Here is an 18,358-nt window from a genome sequence, read left to right on the forward strand (position 1 = left end):
TCACCTTGGTATTATTATATAAAAAAATGTATACTTGTTTACATTTGTTTTGTCAATAGAAATTCATATTTCCCCCCCTCTTCCTTCAGAAATCAAAGAAGAGCAAGGGTGCAGAGGCGGTCTCCAAACCATCAGCCCTAAAAGGTGGTGGTGAGCCTTTGTGCACTGCCAAACCATCAGACCTAAAAGGTGGGTAGTTGGCCTTTGTGTAATGCCAAACCATCAGACCTAAAAGGTGGGTAGTGGGCCTTTGTGTACTGCCAAACCATCAGACCTAAAAGGTGGGTAGTGGGCCTTTCCATCAGACCTAACAGGTGGGTAGGTGGGCCTTTGTGTAATGCCAAACCATCAGACCTAAAAGGTGGGTAGTGGGCCTTTGTGTAATGCCAAACCATCAGACCTAACAGGTGGGTAGGTGGGCCTTTGTGTAATGCCAAACCATCAGACCTAAACGGTGGGTAGTGGGCCTTTGTGTAATGCCAAACCATCAGACCTAAAAGGTGGGTAGTGGGCCTTTGTGTAATGCCAGTTTGGCACATGGAGTTTAGCTTCACCATACACAAAACTAAGCAGCCAACAAAATCCCAGCAGCTACTGCCGGGTTCATAAATATTTGGATATTTTCCACAATTTTGTCTCTGTACAATGGACTTGAAATTAAACAATCTGCCTGCTTTAAGTGCAGACATTCAGCTTTAATTTGAGGGTATTTACATCCACCCCCTTTTTAAGGGACCAAAGGTATTTGGACAAACTAACAATCATAAATCAAATTGTCACTTAATAATACTGGGTTGCAAATAATTTATTAGCATTTTCTCTGCATTGTGTTATAAAGGTTATATCGCCACCTATAGTGCAACATATTGGCTTATGCCAATATGTCTGAGATAGGCCAATTTCGGACGGTTAAATAGGCGCTCTATTGTTTGGAAACTTTTCCAAACTAACCAGCTCCTTACATTTAAGGTTTCTGTGTAGGCTGTTCTGCACAGAGGGGACAGGGATCATGACTCATCCGTCCTGGAATAGTCCACAGGATGGAATCTTTGTACCTCAATCTATAGTGTTCTCCACATTGTTGTACAGTATGTGTAAATAGGTTTTTCTAACATGACTTTATAAATCGAGGTATACCAATGACTGAGACTTGGATCGATTTAGAAAGCGCCACATTTACATGTGATTTGTAATGCAAAATATGACCACAGCTGGTTCATGCAAAAGTTGAACTTCCAGTGTTGACTCTAGAATTATTTTTAGGGAGGGCCTCCAGGTGTCCTGGTGGAGAGGTGCTGCTGTAGAGTCATGAACAAACGGTGTCCACTGTTTAGTCACAGACACACTGATGTTTTTTACTATGACATTTCTCTGAGCTGAAATGGTCTCACACAAATGCTATAGGGAGGTGTAGTCTGACGTCACTGGTTGTTGAATGAATGAATGACTTTTATTTATATAGCACCCTTCACAGCACGAATGCACAGGGTGCTTTACACTACAGCTTAACACTTTAACCGCCGAAAACGCCGGAACTCGTCATTCCCCACCATGCTCATTCCGCCAAAGACGCCGTAACTCGTTTTTGATGTCAATATTTCAAAAATCTGTCATCGAAATCATATTTCCTTTCCGGAGCTCTGAGACACAGTGCTGATCTCCTCTCAACTCTCTAGCGGTTCAAGAGCGCCATCTGGTGGCCGATCGGCAGATCGCCAACCGGATATTAACCTTTGAACCAGTAGTACTCATCCAAATGTGGTCCGGCCACTCTCTATAGCTCCCGCGACTCCACCTTGAAACACTGGATAATAGATCGCTCGCCCTAACTCAATAAACAACGTTATTTGGACGTATATACTATTATACAACCTGGAAATGGATCAGGCATTTCTACATCCCATAATCGAAAACGGTCTACTCCACGCTGATCGTCCAACGGCGCGAGGAACATACGGTAAGATTCAGCGTTATTTTCTAACGTATTCCATATAAACTGCTATGATGAACATATGACCCACTCTGGATGAATCATCTAACGCTGCCCACGGAATTATAAACGATCCCCCGCCCATCCGGTCATCATCAGATCATACGTAGATCATTCTAGAAGTACGTCCAGTTGAAATTTTTCATCTCGCGCCGATCGCTACCAAACTATTTCATCATCAATATAATGCATTTAGGGCTATAAATCACGTTCTGAAGAAAGCTGCAGAAAACGATAAAAACATACTTATACTTTAGACCATATTTTAGTATGAATATGTGAATGAAAAAGTTTAACGTTGCTACACCCTGAACAATACATATAGGACATTGAATGGGCCATAATAATGGCAATGTAGCAATAGAATTTAAAAAGTTATAGCCCTGCAAAGAAGGAGAACTTCTCCATAGACAAATAGAGCTGGCGAGGGATGGTAAATTATGAATTTAACCCATGGCGATCAAAGTGTTAATATAAAAAACACAATAAAACAAAATAAGAAATAAATGACAACAACAACAGACAGCAGTTAAAAAACAGTGAAACCAGATAGAAAAAGTAGAATAAAATTATTTGGATAAAATTATGAGTCACTAATTAAAACAAAACTATAGGAACAGTGAGGACAAGAAAAAGTGCCTATGTATGACCAAAGGCCTGTCTGAACAAATGTGTTTAGTTGTTTTTTTAAAAGAGTTTTCAGAGGGGGCAGTTCGCAGGTCCAGGGGGAGAGCGTTCCAGAGCCTTGGTGCCGTCATAGGGATTTATCATTGGGAAAATGGATTATCAGCTATTGTAACAATTCTGCCCCATGGAAATTGAAAAGCTTTCCATTTTTGCACAAAATGAGTTCCCTTCTATCACTAACATTATTGTTTAAGCATTTTTGTTTGAAATAAAATTTGGCGTTTTTTTTTCATTGCGAATATTTTCATGTTGAGCTATAGATTGTAATGTGGATGAATAAGCACAGAAAGGTACACAATGCAAATGTTAATGCTTTATTTGTTTTAAACTAGACGATTTAGAAATGGGCAATGGGGAAATACATTGCGTTGGACAGAGGGTGGAACACGAAAAACGGCAATGACGTAAACCACTTACACCTCCCTATATGGGAAATATTTATTCACATTCACTATTAAACTATTGGCATATTTGTAACAATTTAAACATGAGGTTATTAAACCAGAACTAACACCACCCTCACAATGCCTTTCCAATAGCTACTATATTTTATTATAATTATTATTATTATTTTATTTATATATTTTTTTTCAACAAAAACAATGTCACACTTTTTCTGTATTTTGCTCCCATCCCAATTTAGTCGTTATGCCAATTCCCTTCCTGGTCGTTGCGCGCATTGTCCCACTGTCGGCCTAGGGAGGGTGTAGAACTACCACATGCCTCCTCCGATACATGTGGAGTCAGCCAGCCGCTTCTTTACACCTGACAACGAGGACTCTCACTGGGGGAATGTAACGCGTGGGAGGATCACACTACCTCCCCCAGATCCTTTCCCTGCTGAACAGGCGCCCCGACCGACCAGTAGGAGTTGCTGTTTACAACGACCAGGACACATACCCCACCGGCTTCCCACCCACTAACACTGCCAATAGTGTGTAATAGTGTGTAATAGTGTGTAATAGTGTGTAATAGTGTAATAGTGTGTAATAGTGTGTAATAGGGTAATAGTGTGTAATAGGGTAATACTGTGTAATAGTGTAATAGTGTAATAGTGTGTAATAGTGTAATAGTGTGTAATAGTGTGTAATAGTGTAATAGTGTGTAATAGGGTAATAGTGTGTAATAGTGTGTAATAGGGTAATAGTGTGTAATAGTGTAATAGTGTATAATTGTGTAATAGTGTGTAATAGTGTGTAATAGTGTAATAGTGTGTAATAGTGTGTAATAGTGTGTAATAGTGTAATAGTGTGTAATAGTGTAATAGTGTGTAATAGTGTAATAGTGTATACTAGTGTATAATAGTGTAATAGTGTAATAGTATGTAATAGTGTGTAATAGTGTAATAGAGTGTAATAGTATAATAGTGTATAATAGTGTAATAGTGTGTAATAGGGTAATAGTGTCTAATAGGGTAATAGTGTGTAATAGTGTAATAGTGTGTAATAGGGTAATAGTGTGTAATAGTGTGTAATAGTGTGTAATAGGGTAATAGTGTGTAATAGTGTGTAATAGTGTGTAATAGTGTAATAGTGTGTACTAGTGTGTAATAGTGTATAATTGTGTAATAGTGTGTAATAGTGTGATAGTGTGTAATAGTGTAATAGTGTGTAATAGTGTAATAGTGTAATAGTGTAATAGAGTGTAATAGTGTGTAATAGTGTGTAATAGTGTGTAATAGTGTGTAATAGTGTATAATAGTGTGTGATAGTGTGTAATAGTGTAATAGTGTGTAATAGTGTGTAATAGTGTGTAATAGGGTAATAGTGTGTAATAGTGTAATAGTGTGTAATAGTTAGGGATGTCCGATATTATCGGCCGACCAATATTATCGGCCGATATCGGCAGTAAAATGTGATATCATATCGGTATCGGTTGATATCGGTATCGGAAATTAAGAGTTGGACAATATCAGAATATCGGTATCGGTAAAAAAGCCAATATCGAGCATCCCTAGTAATAGTGTATTAGTATGTAATAGTGTGTAATAGTGTAATAGTGTGTAATAGTGTAATAGTGTAATAGTGTGTAATGGTGTAATAGTGTGTAATAGTGTAATAGTGTAATAGAGTGTAATAGTGTGCTATGCGACTTGCGGGTTGTGTCATTGCACTCAGTAGGGATATCCTCTTTCATTGGTCTATGTTGACCACTCCCCCGATCATTAGGCCGCGCCCCCTTTTTGTATCCTTTGAACCGTTTGTCATAGAGACTCGCGAGAGACCCTCTCCCGTTGGCCGGCGGTGCACAGGCGTCACCCACACTTTCACAATTTCCCCCGTGCGGAATTGTCTAGTTATAATTATTATTATTATTTATATATTTTTTTTTCAACAAAAAAAATGTCACACTTTTTCTGTATTTTGCTCCCATCCCAATTTAGTCGTTATGCCAATTCCCTTCCTGGTCGTTGCGCGCACTGTCGGCTTAGGGAGGGTGTAGAACTACCACATGCCTCCTCCGATACATGTGGAGTCAGCCAGCCGCTTCTTTACACCTGACAACGAGGACTCTCACTGGGGGAATGTAACGCGTGGGAGGATCACACTACCTCCCCCAGATCCTTTCCCTGCTGAACAGGCGCCCCGACCGACCAGTAGGAGTTGCTGTTTACAACGACCAGGACACATACCCCACCGGCTTCCCACCCACTAACACTGCCAATTGTGTTAGTAGGGACGACTGATCAAGCTGGAGGTACCGCTGACAGCTGGATTAGATCCCAGAGTCTCTGCGGTGGTAGGCGAGTGCATTCTCCACTGCGCTACCCAGCCGCCCATTTTATTTTATTATAATTATATCTATACCATGGGTGAATATTGGATTGTAATTGGCTGGAAGGGGTTCTAAACCACTACTATCAATATTTGAGTCTTACAATGGCGGTATGTGACAATGCCTACTGGATTGAGGGGACTGTAATGATGGCTTCCTGAATAATTTGTCCTAAAAAGTAAGGTTACATTGTCACAATATCACAATGTATCCAGTGTTGATGGAGATGTACATCATGGCACGACCATGACTCAACCATGATCAGCTGAGCCCATTGACTTAATATCAACTTTTACTGCGTCAACTTGCACAGCTATAGCTACTTAGCTAATGGTCAAATTATTCCGTTGAGCAAATATCTTTTTCTTCCATCAAGATTGAGCTAGCAAAACAATTTGGTGCTTAGAGAGGCAATATTTATTTGTGCTAAAGCGCTGTGCAGGGATGGGTCCGGCAATGCGAGACCAGTTTAAATTTGACGCCGTGCGAGCATTGTCCCTGGCACCAGTCAAGTGCGGGACCAGAGTTAAAGAGGTACTATCTGAAGTTCATTGCATTCTGTAATGAAGTAATTGAGAATAATAGTATCTGTGACTAACAAATACATTGCAGTTTAAGGATACAGTTTGAGTTAATGGAATTGGAAGGTAAGTCCTGACTTAGATTTGAAAATGTGAGAGGCGAGTAAAAGGAAGCATGTCACAATTCCAGTCAATATGTAGCTAGCAAGTCAATAGGGGACCAAAAAAAAGGAACCATATGCTTTAGAATATCCCCTTTACAACCCAGAGGCTGCCAGGCTTTGGCCTAAAATCTCTTGGTTGATCAGTCCATGACGCCATGTATCCTAACAAGCATGGCCGCCTAGTTATAGTTGAAAGTGATTTTTTTTTCTTTTTTTATAAATAGATTTTTTTTTATATATATATTTTGGGACAGGCAAGGGGTGGTTTGGACCCCCTCCACAGCAGTTCTACCACTCAATAGTAAAGACATGTCTAACATAATCCTTTTATTTGAACAACTTACTGGAAAAGCCTGCCTGCCTGCCACCAATGACACACTCGGTGGGCTTTGATATTTACACTCAGCCTACCTGCAGGCTGCAGCGCCGTGCGCCAAGGTCTGCTGGGGGTGGGAGGCACTGGATCAAACCATATGGGGCAGGGGGGGGGGGGGATCACAATCTTTGGAAACTTAAAAACTTGCTATTAACCCTTTATCTGCCGGAGATTATTCTCATCTTAATCCCTTCTCTGCCAGTACTGTAAGTCTATGGAGATGTTCCCCTTCTTTGCAGGGCTATAACTTTTTAAATTATATTGCTAAATTGACATTACTATGGCCCATTCAACATCAAGTATCTATCGTTTAGGATGTAGCAACGTTCTACTTTTTCATTCACACATTCATACTAAAATACTGTCTAAAGTATAAATATGTTTTTATCATTTTCTGCAGCATTCCATAGAACGTGAGTTATAGCCATAAATACATATATTAGATCATCAAATGTAGTTTGATACCGATTGACGTCAGATTAAAAATTTCAATTGTACAAGGTCCTAAACGTCATGACTCATCATCTGATGTTGACCGGAGGGGGGGGTCGTTTATAATGCAATGACCGACGTTAAATGAATCATGTAGTATGGGTGATATGTTGATCATAGCAGTTTGTATGGATAATAATAATCAAACACGCTGAAACTCACCGCAGCTTCCTCTGACCGTTGGGTGATCAGCGTGGAGCAGAAAGATCGCTATTATGGGATGTTGATATATGCGATCCATTTCCAGGTTGTATAATACTATATACGTCCAAATAACGTTGTTTATTGAGTTAGGGCAACCGATCGATTATCCAGTGTGTCAAGATGGAGCCCCGGGAGCGATAGCGAGTGGCCGGGCGAAATATGGGTGAGCACCACTTCCGGCCGCTCACTTCCGGTTTTGGCAATTCGCCGATCGGCCACCAGATGGCGGTCTTGAACCGTTGGAGAGTTGAGAGGAGATCTACAGCACCTGTAAAGTCTCCGTGGGTGAAATATGATTGCCATGACAGATTTTTGAAATATTGATCTCAAAGACGCTGTACGACGTCATTGGCAGATTACGCATGGCGGAGAATGATGTCGTAACACGTTCTTGGCGAAGAAAGGGTTAAGTGTCATTGCGTATTATTAATTTGATTGAAATTACGTAGTTATGGTTAGATTTATATATTGGGGGGAATATATCATATTTTTCATATGATCAAAAAGTGGGGGTGCAAAAGCAGACGTTTGCTCCCCCAAGTTCAATAGTGGGGGAGCAGCTGCTTCGACTGCTCTTATGGCCAGGCGCCAGTGCTAACAAGGTTCCTGCGTGTTTTGGAAGTAAAACAGCCCCTCAACATCACAGATCCACCTCCATATTTCACAGTGGGGAGAGTAGGTTCTTCATAATCGTTTTCATAAAAACTCACCTCTGGTGTTTGTCGCCCCAAAAATATCATTATCAGACCATACAACCTGGTCACAGTTTCAGTGGATTTTTAGCAAACTTCAGGTGCTTATGTTTGTCGTTGGGGGCAACATTTGCGTCCTCTTCCAGCCGGGTTCATCACAGCTTCAGTTGTTTTCAGTTTATTGGCCTCATTGTGGAAATGGGTATTTTCAGGCTTGTACTTGTCTTTGTATACTGTACACATTTCCTGATTTGTGATGGTCAACAACCATGTTGATGGATCCCTAAGGTCTCTCACCTCATATGGTGAAACCGAAAGCTTGACCACTTCAGATTCCCAAAGATAATTATTTCTTGATATAAAAAAAAAACTCTTCCTTCGAACAATTTCAACACAATTGAAGATACGATTTCACTCATAATTTGAGTGTAAGATCAAGTTGATAAGCACATTTCTGTTAATTTTTATCTAGGGTGTCAATAATTCACAAGGGCACTATAGGCTGTGGACACAACTAAGTGGTGTGGATTTAAATAATTAGAATATCAGTGTGTTATTCTTGCCTTTTCTGCCAAGAAAATCTGGATCAAACTAATATTTGTAAACCTGTTTTATATTTATATAAAAACAGGTGCTCTTTAACAGTACTTCTCCAGCCTTGTAGATTCACGTTTACTCATCTCTCCTGAGTATCTGACCACAGAGATATGTCTCACACTACATTGGTGTGGTTTCCTGTCGACACTGCAGAGCTGAAAACAATGTGTTCCCCTTGCATGTCAAGAAGGCGTTGGCTGAGTGAGACTGGAAGCTTATTTGTATGGGTTAGAACGTCAACACAAGGTTCAATGAAACAATAAAAGGCCAAGTGTGACCATCCATGCTTGTGTTCCAATGTTGTTTTTTGCCCCCCCCCCCCCCCCCCCCCCATAATTCTTTGATACCCACACACACATTCACACATTCCCAGTACTGTGAGAAATAGAAAAAGTATTGTATATTGCAGTCATGTTTATTTGAACAAAACATAAAACCAGCGTGTATTTTGCCTTGATTGAATCATCTTATGATCTCTGAATCATCCATACTTTCCTCCATAGAAAACTCTGGTTCTCCACAAGTGGACTTGTCAGAGGAGAGCTCAAAACTAAATGGAGACGAAAGCAGCCAATCGGGTATGTTAACAGTTTCTTACTCTTAATATCTGCAAGGAAAGGATACCGCTACTAGCGGCTGAATGTTTTTTCATTGGGTTTATATTGGCGTTATGGGGAGAACATGCAAACTCCACACAGAAAGGCCCGGGAGATACCCCACCCGTGTACCTGGCAACATACAATATATACATTATATTATTTATATTATATATTATTATAACGTTATTAACGGCTGAACTAATGTAGTCTGCCAGACGTTCTGTGGTTGGGCAGGAAGGAACTCTCCATACAAGAGTGCAGCAAATTGTTGAATTATTATTTATTTATTTTTTCATAGAAATAGTCTACCTTATTGTGAGTTTATATAACCAATATTCAGGACCGTCTATTTAAAGGAGAACTATGCAGTTTTAGAATGCATACATATTATTCCTATGGTCAAAGACCAAAAGTATTAATGAACACAATAATAACTAAATCCAAAAACTAGAGTGCTTGCTAAAGTTTGTGATGTCATGCAGGTATAAAGTCTGAAATTGATCCATAGACAATGAATTGGGAGAGATGGTAAAGATGACACTTGAGAGCAGTGAGCACCCAGGGGAATGTTCTATTGGTTGAGTATATGGGTACATTTTCTGTTTCAGAACTACAATAGAATAAAGGTCATTTTGATATATTAAAAAAAATAACATGTGGGTCTATAAAATGTGTCATAGAGAAATGCAGAACATGGTTAGGGGAAGTAATCATAAGTACTTCAATTACGTAAACTTTATGGTCTGATTGGTCTGTGGGTTGGAGTTGAGTGAGGTTAACAGCCACACTGCACTCGACTCCCGGAGAGTCAGCATTGCCTTGGCTCGGGCTGATCGCTATACTAACTCGTTTGGCTGAGTTAGGGGGAGGGGAGCCGTGGGTGGGTCCTGGGCGTTGTGGACAGCGACCCCTACAGTTCGGTCGGGGCGCCTGCTCAGCAAGGGTAGGATCTGGAGAGAGGTAGTGCGACCTTCCACACGTTACACTCTCTGCGCGGCCAGGCTGGCTGCCGGCTGGCTGCACATGTGTCGGAGGAAAGCATGTGACAGTCTCCGGCCTCTCGGACCAACAGTAGGGGAAAGTGCGCAACAACCAGGAAGGGGGTTGGGAATTGGCATAACGACTAACAGTGGGATGGGAGAAAAATCGGAAAAAGAAGGAGAAAAAAAAAAAAACAGCCACACTGCAGGCTCTGCCAGATTTCTGGAGAAAATTCACAGTATAATAAGTTACTAAACTCCAACCCACACATCAAAACAAAACAAAAACATTTCAACAAAGTGCAATACCAAACAGGGGCTCTTTTGCCTAGATGATTTCTGTTTGACAGCATTACAGATTCTAACTTAAGTTGGCAATTATAATTTCTAAACTCCAGACCAACACGTGATTTAGCACAATCATTTCTCAGTGAAGTTGTGTGGGAGATGTGAATAACATAGTTCACGCTCATTCTGCCTCATTGTACAAAGACGGTCTTTCTACTTTCTACTGTTCCAATTGTACCATCAGTTATGTTCTCTGGTAAAAGAAAATGTAAATAGCAACAAAAGATCTCCACCTTAACAAGCATTTTTATCCAGTATTGAGTCTCGAAATCCTAAGTGTGGAAAGAATCTGCCTGTGAGGTGATTATACATATTTAGATCCAATTAAACGGTAGGGCTGTGCTTACAACCCAGGTTTCATTCTTACTATGTATAAGCCTGTCTCCAGACTGCACCACTGAATACATTTTAATATAAAACATGAAAACCACCCAAGATGCCAGTGAATGATCCCCCGAACCTGCCCCTGGCATATGAACCTGCCCCTGGCATATGAACCTGCCCCTGGTATAAAATGTGCTGCTCTGCCTGCCCTGAAGGTATTATTATAACAACAAATGCAGCCCATAATGAATGCCAACAAGGCTACTGTATCTTACTAACAAACCTGGGTTGTAAACACAGCCCTACCATTTTACTTAATGTCAAACTTACTATGCTAGAATGTATATAATTCTTGCTTTCATGAATTATATACATTCTTGCTGGTCACAAGAATAGCACTGCTGTGAAGCCTTCCTGAGCTAACGAGGAGAGAATACCGTAATTCCTCTAATAGTAACCCCGGCTTGTATATGTTTCAACTGTAGCGGGTACCAGGCTTGTATTAGGAGGAGGCCTGTATAAGAGGGAGGCCTATATTTCAAATTTTCAAACGGATCATAATGAATAAATCAACATTTTGTGTCAGTTTGAACCCAGTAAAATGTACTGGGTTCATTTATTGAAACTAAGTACTGTATGAAATAGTAAACAGTGCAATTACAGGTGGTCACTGGTCATTTCAACGTTTTCAAAGTGAAATCAAGTAACTAGCTCAGTATGCAGCTCAGTATATTAGTAACCCGGCTTGTATTAGGAGGCCGGCTTATAATTGCTTAGCTCAAGAGCGCACCCGGCCATTAATAGAGACCCGGCTTGTATTTGAGACCCGGTTACTATTAGAGGAATTACGGTATGTAAAAACAAAAAGATAAATATGTATCTATATATATATATAATTATTAATTATCTGCTGCCTCTCATATCTCCCTCAGTTGTAGCTGGACCCTCTGGACCCTCTGGATCCTCCAGCTCCTCTAAGGATGCTAAGTCTTCAACGGCTTCTGTGCCCAAGAGATCCGTGCAGCACATGGAGGAGAAGTCGGAGGTCTTCAAGTCCCTGTTCACCACTCACAGCTCTGCCAAGCGCACAAAAGCCCAGACGTCCAACTGGGTCACCCACACACCATACCACTTCTAGTTAACTATGCACCCGCACAATCAAAGACGACAGTATGGTAACATTTGATTGTGAAATTGCTTGGAATATTGTCATGCATCACAAAACCTATTTCAGAGCATTTTGACAGTAACTCAAATCTAGGACGCAAATTCTATATTGTCCCTATAGTAAGAGATGTGTCAACCATTTAGTGTACTTTCAAATAAGACTGAATAATAAGTCTGAATTGAGCAGTTAAGCTGAATATGTTGAGGCTAGGAGAAACCTTGTGAAATAATGTCCAGTGGGTGACATGTCCCATAGTGGCTCAATGTTGACTTGTGGGCTTATTGTTAATAAATCCCCAAGCTTGGAAGAGTCTTTTTTTTTTTCATCTATTATCTCCCACACGTATTCACCTCTTATCAGAAGTGTGCATTGAGACCAGTGTTTCATGGGTGATTGGGGATTTCGCGACATACAATACATGTGCCAGTTCCAACTGTTTCTCTATCGACCCCTAGTGGTGATTGTGTGCATCACAGCTAAATCAAGTTATGTCATGAAAGGCCCAAGCCGTCCCCTAAAACATAAAGCTCCACCACACACACACACACACAAATACAGATTTGACCTTATCTCTGTGATTTTACTGAGCTCTTGATATAAGGACTATACCACATGCATTTGATTAGGCTCCATGGCGCTGGTTTCATGGGGGTTCAGCACCCATCATTGCTGTCAAAAATGTAATTTTGTCAACCGAGTTTCCAAGGCAAACTAGAGACCATCTGCAGGACGGGAAGCGCACTGGATATATTGTTTAGCGAAATCTTCACACATCCATTGAAAAAAAGGCATAGATTAAAAGATCAATCGTGGGATTTTAAGAATCTATATTGGATTGTTCAAATGAAACAATTTTATTTAGATTTTTTTTCCCAATATTTTTACCCAGCCCTAATGCCTAAATGCATTTTTCTGTGGTTTCTTGATATGGTCATTTAGATTTGTGTTCTGTTTGTTTGTTTGTTTGTTTGTGTGTGTGAATGAATACTGCTGGCTCATGATTCTTTGTCTTCTGTTATATTGCTTGTGCAGCAGCAGGTTTTATCAAGTAATTATGATTCATTACTTTATTAGTGTTGCTATTTATCTCTCACAGAACAGAACTTCTAAAACACAAATGATTACACTGTCTTCACATTTATTTGTGATGTGGAATGGGATTTAACTTTTATTTTATATAGTTACAAGGATCAGATATATAATTATTTTTATTTGTGTCTTCGAATGGACATATTGGGCTTGTCTTGGTTTTGTTTATTTTTAGCTTTGGTTCACACCTGTATCAAGCAACATTTGACAAATAAACTTTTTATTCAAACCCAATACATTGACTGGCTGTGCACTGCTATACTTAACATATCCTGTATAGGACATGTATGTTGAATTGACCTTATTGAACATTGTTCTTACAAACATGTAGGCTACGTTGTGTGTTGGTGATAAATGTAAAAGGGTTTAGTTACCAACAGTTCCATGCCAGTGACCATTAACTCCAGATAATAAGGTATGCGTATGTGGTGCCTTTGCGTGTGGAGCGGCAACGACCACTGGTGCCTTCCTGATTCAGCACTACAGGCGTACAAACTCTTAGGGGGCTGCTGCTCACATCTGGCTTATGCCCCCCTTGTGCATGGGTTCCAATCAGTAACCAGCGGTTACAGTCAGTTAGTTACTAATGTCAGTAAGTGGCGTCGTTTCAGTAAAAGGCAAGGTATGGCGAGGAGGGGGGGGGGGGGGGGTGGTGAAGGGTTTTCCTTAGGTACGGTTTTTGTGTGTTCAACAGAATGTAGTATCAAAAACACATTCACAAAAAGTATGGGTTACTGAATGCTGAACTGCACTATTAATCACTAAGCCAGACCTTACATGTGTCCCTGTATCACTTGTCTCTGCTGCCCTTTGATTAAAAAAACGTCCCTATGTCCATTTTCCTTTTTTGGGGGCATATACAGTAAAAGTCACCTAGTAAAAGTGAGATAATTGACTATCAAAACATGCTAGGGCTGTACCGAATAGTTCGAAGCTTCGTTCATAATGTTGACATTCGAATTCTACATTTTTTTTTTTTTTTTTGCCAAGGTATGGCGAGTGCCATACCTTGCCATACCAGAACGACGCCCCTGATGTCAGTGATTGTATGTCAGAGACGTCTGTGTGACAGTTGCCCCTTTAACGGCGCTGTACAAACGTCTGGTAAAGCCACTGCAGTGATGTCAGAATCCTGCCACGTGGTGGCAGCAGATACTTGTTCATCTTCTCAGTAGATTCTACTGAGACAATTATGATGTGACCTCACTAACATGCCGAGGGAATCTGGGAGAGCTGCCTGTTTCCTATAAAAGGAAAGTAACACCATGCATAATCCAATCATTGTGGGAAAGGGTTGAAAGCAACAGTCTTGTCGTAAATCCGCCGCACTGCATATCAGCTCCTTTTATAGGCTAATGATTTTGTTATGAAGACATTTGAACCATTTAAGCCTATAGAGAACCAGGACATTGATAATACCATTGATAATTAAAAACAAAGATCCACACTCGATTTTGACATTAACACGTTTTTTTTTTGTTTGTCCTTGTAGAATCCATACTGCAAGGGTCACTTGCACATGGATACTATGGTGACAAGGATGGTATATTTTGACTATAAGACATGTATTCTGTGACCCCTGCATCCAAGTAAGTTAATTAGGCCAATACTCTATTTTACTCAGGGGAAGACGTGGCATTTATATACTTTATCCTCAACTGGTCCAATGCAGGGTTTTATGAGAAACCATGCATGGTTCTATTTAGAACTCCAGAGCTCCAGAAAAAAAATGCTTACATGTGTATTGCTTCTGCATATATAGGCCTACACTACAGGACTATACAACCCTTCGTTTTACAAGAAACCATATAGCTTTAAATGGATTCAAGTTCAGGTTTTGAACCAAGGACCTTATAATCAGGATGCTCTTCTATATCGCAGAGCAAATGCAGTGCTATACATCCATGGTTGACAGACTATAGTGGTGTACAAATCAAACTGCACATTGTATTTCCTGGTATAAATAATTACTTGAAGGCATTTGAAACTGAAAACCCACCACAGAACGCTTATAGAAACTATTATCAATGATTAGTGCTTAAGTTGGGGAGAACTCCCACTGATGTATAGTGTTGAGTTTTTAATAGGCTTATTTATTTTAAACTGTAAAAGTACTTGAGATGGGAATTGTGTTTTGTAAAATGCTTTATATTATATAGGATAAATCACAGGCAAACAATTATTTTACGTTTGTTTAATTATTTAGCCTATAGTTTATCTAAAAACGTGTTGACTTTAATATCTCATTATTAGTGTTACATGATGATACACTTGCAGTATAGGCCTACATAGCTTATTTGAACAAAATGCAGTATATAAGCTACAATCTCAAACACTTCTCGGAGATGCTTTGATCTGTTCATTAGTTTAAGCTAAAGTATTTGAGAGATCAGATAACGACTGCCATTTTAGGCCTAAAAAGAGTGCGTGGCTTTTGAAAGCAGATTCTTGTGGTCAGCCTCGGGCGATGCGGCTTTGAGGGTGGGATTACCTCACCTTTAAATTTACCAATGTTGCTTTAACCCTTATTGGGAAATGTTTTTTGTTTTCTCAACACTTTGTGAACGAAAGTCCTATATATCCAGGCCTGGCTAAAACGTAGCCTATGTTTTTATTTGATTTTTATGACTATGTTAAAACAAACAATACAAAAAAAAGTCCTTGTTATGCCAAAGTGACTATTAATGTCCTACATATTCGAGCTTAGGATGTATCTTTGACATATTTAGTCATACAGCGGAATTACAAAATGTCCTAAACGTCAGAGTAATCTAATAACCCTCTGAGAAGCGTTTTAATTTAGGCCTATTCATTAGTGTATTTATTTTTCACCTCTCCTTTTTTTTGCCCACACAGGTGTATTACATAGGAGGGCGCATGCGCATTACATGGCCACCAGGTGAAGTCAGCAATGTAGTCCTCTCGTGATTTCACTCATTCGTTGCCTCGCGCTGGAATTACTGCTCTAGCCTTTCAAATGTCTGTGCTGGAGAGGATGGACTGGAGGGTGAGTTCATTCTTCATTTATATGTTGCATATTAGGTATTGTTCGTCAGATTTGTCTTTTATTGATTAGCATAGAAATATCGTATATATGGCTATTGCTTCATCCCCTCACATATTTCCAATCATTCTGTATTTGGCACTGAATGCAGCTCACATGGTATTATCAAAGGGTTAGGCTGTATAACTATACACAGATTTTGATTTGCGTTTACCTACTGGTTGTAACCCATATAATGCAATACAGTAGACCTTTATCATAGCATGTTTATAACCCTTCAAATCAATCAATTATCAAGAATCGGCTTATAGTTCGTTTTTCCTGTATATGCTCTTAGGCTAATGCTTTCAAACGCAGCCTGTCTTGTAAATATATAACCGCCACTTTTAATGAAATTCACAAGATATGTAACTTGCACATTTATATGGGGAACTAAGATTAATTTATCTTGCCTTTGTTGTTTCCGAACTCAAAATAGCATCGTCCTGCATTACTGCATTGGCCTATTGACTTGTGCTTTGGACAGTGCAGTTTATTCGACATGTCAATAATCAACACCGTGCCGCCACATCCAGCTTTTTAATTTGCCTCCTCAGAGATCCATTAAATTCTTAAATCTGACATCGGCCTAAATGAACTGTCACTGTAATTGATTGTCAATGAAATTACAAGCTGTGCGGCCTGTTCAAAACACCAAAGTTCGGTGAAGCGTGTCTAACTTCGTTTAGGCCTGTGCCATCCCAACATAAAGATAACTTAATCAGTGAGCATTAATTTCTGCTTCACCTCACAACAAGCCAAGAACGAACACGCAGCGTTAATCCAACGCGTCGATTCGGACAAAGTGGTCTGTTTTTCCTCCCGTGGCCAGTTCCTCTCACGCAGAACCAATATAGGATGGACGCAACAGTCTGTTGAAAAATCACCTATCAATCAATTTGACACAACATATCAGTCAGGTTATTCTAAACCAATTCATTATAATGGCCTATAATGAACCCATTACATTAGGCCTAATATTTGGGAATGCAGGCTAAATATTGGGATTCTAAATAGGCCACACACACAAAAAAAGGTTTGCATTGTCAAGTAAATTAGAACGGTCACGATCACTGCTTTTAACTTTTGTTTGTTTGTTTTTGTTTCGTTCTTTCGGGGGTGGAGGTGGTGGTGGGTGGGGGGGTTTCATTAACCTGGACAGGTCCCTCTCTTTGTCTCTAGAATAACTTTTCTCCCCTCTAGGAATGTCATGCATATCAAAGCTTCAAAGCAGCCTTGTTTTGGACATTGTGTAGAGCCCCACCAAAAATGTTAATGAAGTTAAGAAAGAGATGTTTGTTGAAACCCATTGAGCTCTTGTGGTTTCTGTAAGAAAGATGCTGCGAAGCCCGAGGGCTTATCGGGTTTGTACCGAACCACCACACTATGGGCACAGACATTTCTGCAAATGTCACGGATTTATTTCAATTAAAGTCTAAAGAATTTTACGGTTTTCGGTCCAAATCAGAGAGCAACATATGCATTTTCTAGAAATCCTATTGATAAAAAATAAGCTTTATTATTTTGAGTTACTATCCCCCAGGCCTGCAGGTGAAAGAGAGTACAAGGATTCAGTTGTTAAGTAAATTATAGCTGTAACATTGTTCACTTATATTTAAAATAAAGCCTAGAATAAACAATTATACGGAATAAATTATTACATTACATAATAATAATAATAATAATAATAATAATAATAATAATAATAATAATAATAATAATAATGATAATAATGATAATAATAATAGTAATTGTAATAATATTATTAATAATAATTGTAATAGTAATAATAATAATAACAGCTATAATTATGTTTCTAATAACAATATCATTAAATTAGTATGATATTATAAAGCATTGATAGGCTAATTATGGCTGTCATTATTAGTAATGAAATATTGCCTAATATTAAATTCATATAGTCGATATTTATATAGCCATTTGTCAGGCTATCATCAGTAGCCTAACAATTGATTGCCTATCATTATTGATATTACCAGAATGAGCAAAACAATCATGTATTCGCATTGTTTTGAGACAACTAATAAAGTAAAAACTAAAACCCATGTATCCTCCTGCTCTACGTGCGTGTGTGTGACCATCTTATACTACCAGCTCGGAGCTCCTATCGATCGTAAATGCAATCCGTGCGTTTTCAGGATCAATCCGAACTCCACTCCACACACAAGACGGACAGGAATATCATTGGACCCCCCTATGCACCAATAACCAATCAGAAAAAAGTTTTCATCTTCATATCCCGTGACGTCACGGCCGCACGGCGACGCCCACTTCAACTATCTGCGCAA

At 39.5% G+C, this 18,358-nt stretch overlaps 1 protein-coding gene across 1 annotated transcript in view; it reads left to right on the top strand.

The window, feature by feature from the left end:
• rtf2 (replication termination factor 2) overlaps positions 1 to 12,224 on the top strand; it is a 67,869-nt gene extending 55,645 nt beyond the window's left edge. The window contains exons 7-9 of the mRNA XM_084316295.1: positions 90 to 189; positions 9,002 to 9,076; positions 11,682 to 12,224. Of these exons, the coding sequence (XP_084172421.1) occupies positions 90 to 189; positions 9,002 to 9,076; positions 11,682 to 11,887 (381 nt within the window). The 3' untranslated portion in view covers positions 11,888 to 12,224. The remainder of the gene's footprint in view (positions 1 to 89; positions 190 to 9,001; positions 9,077 to 11,681) is intronic.
• The last annotated feature ends 6,134 nt before the right edge of the window (positions 12,225 to 18,358 follow it).

This window comes from Notolepis coatsorum (assembly GCF_963971535.1).
Source record: "Notolepis coatsorum genome assembly, chromosome: 6".
Lineage (NCBI taxonomy): Eukaryota > Metazoa > Chordata > Actinopteri > Aulopiformes > Paralepididae > Notolepis > Notolepis coatsorum.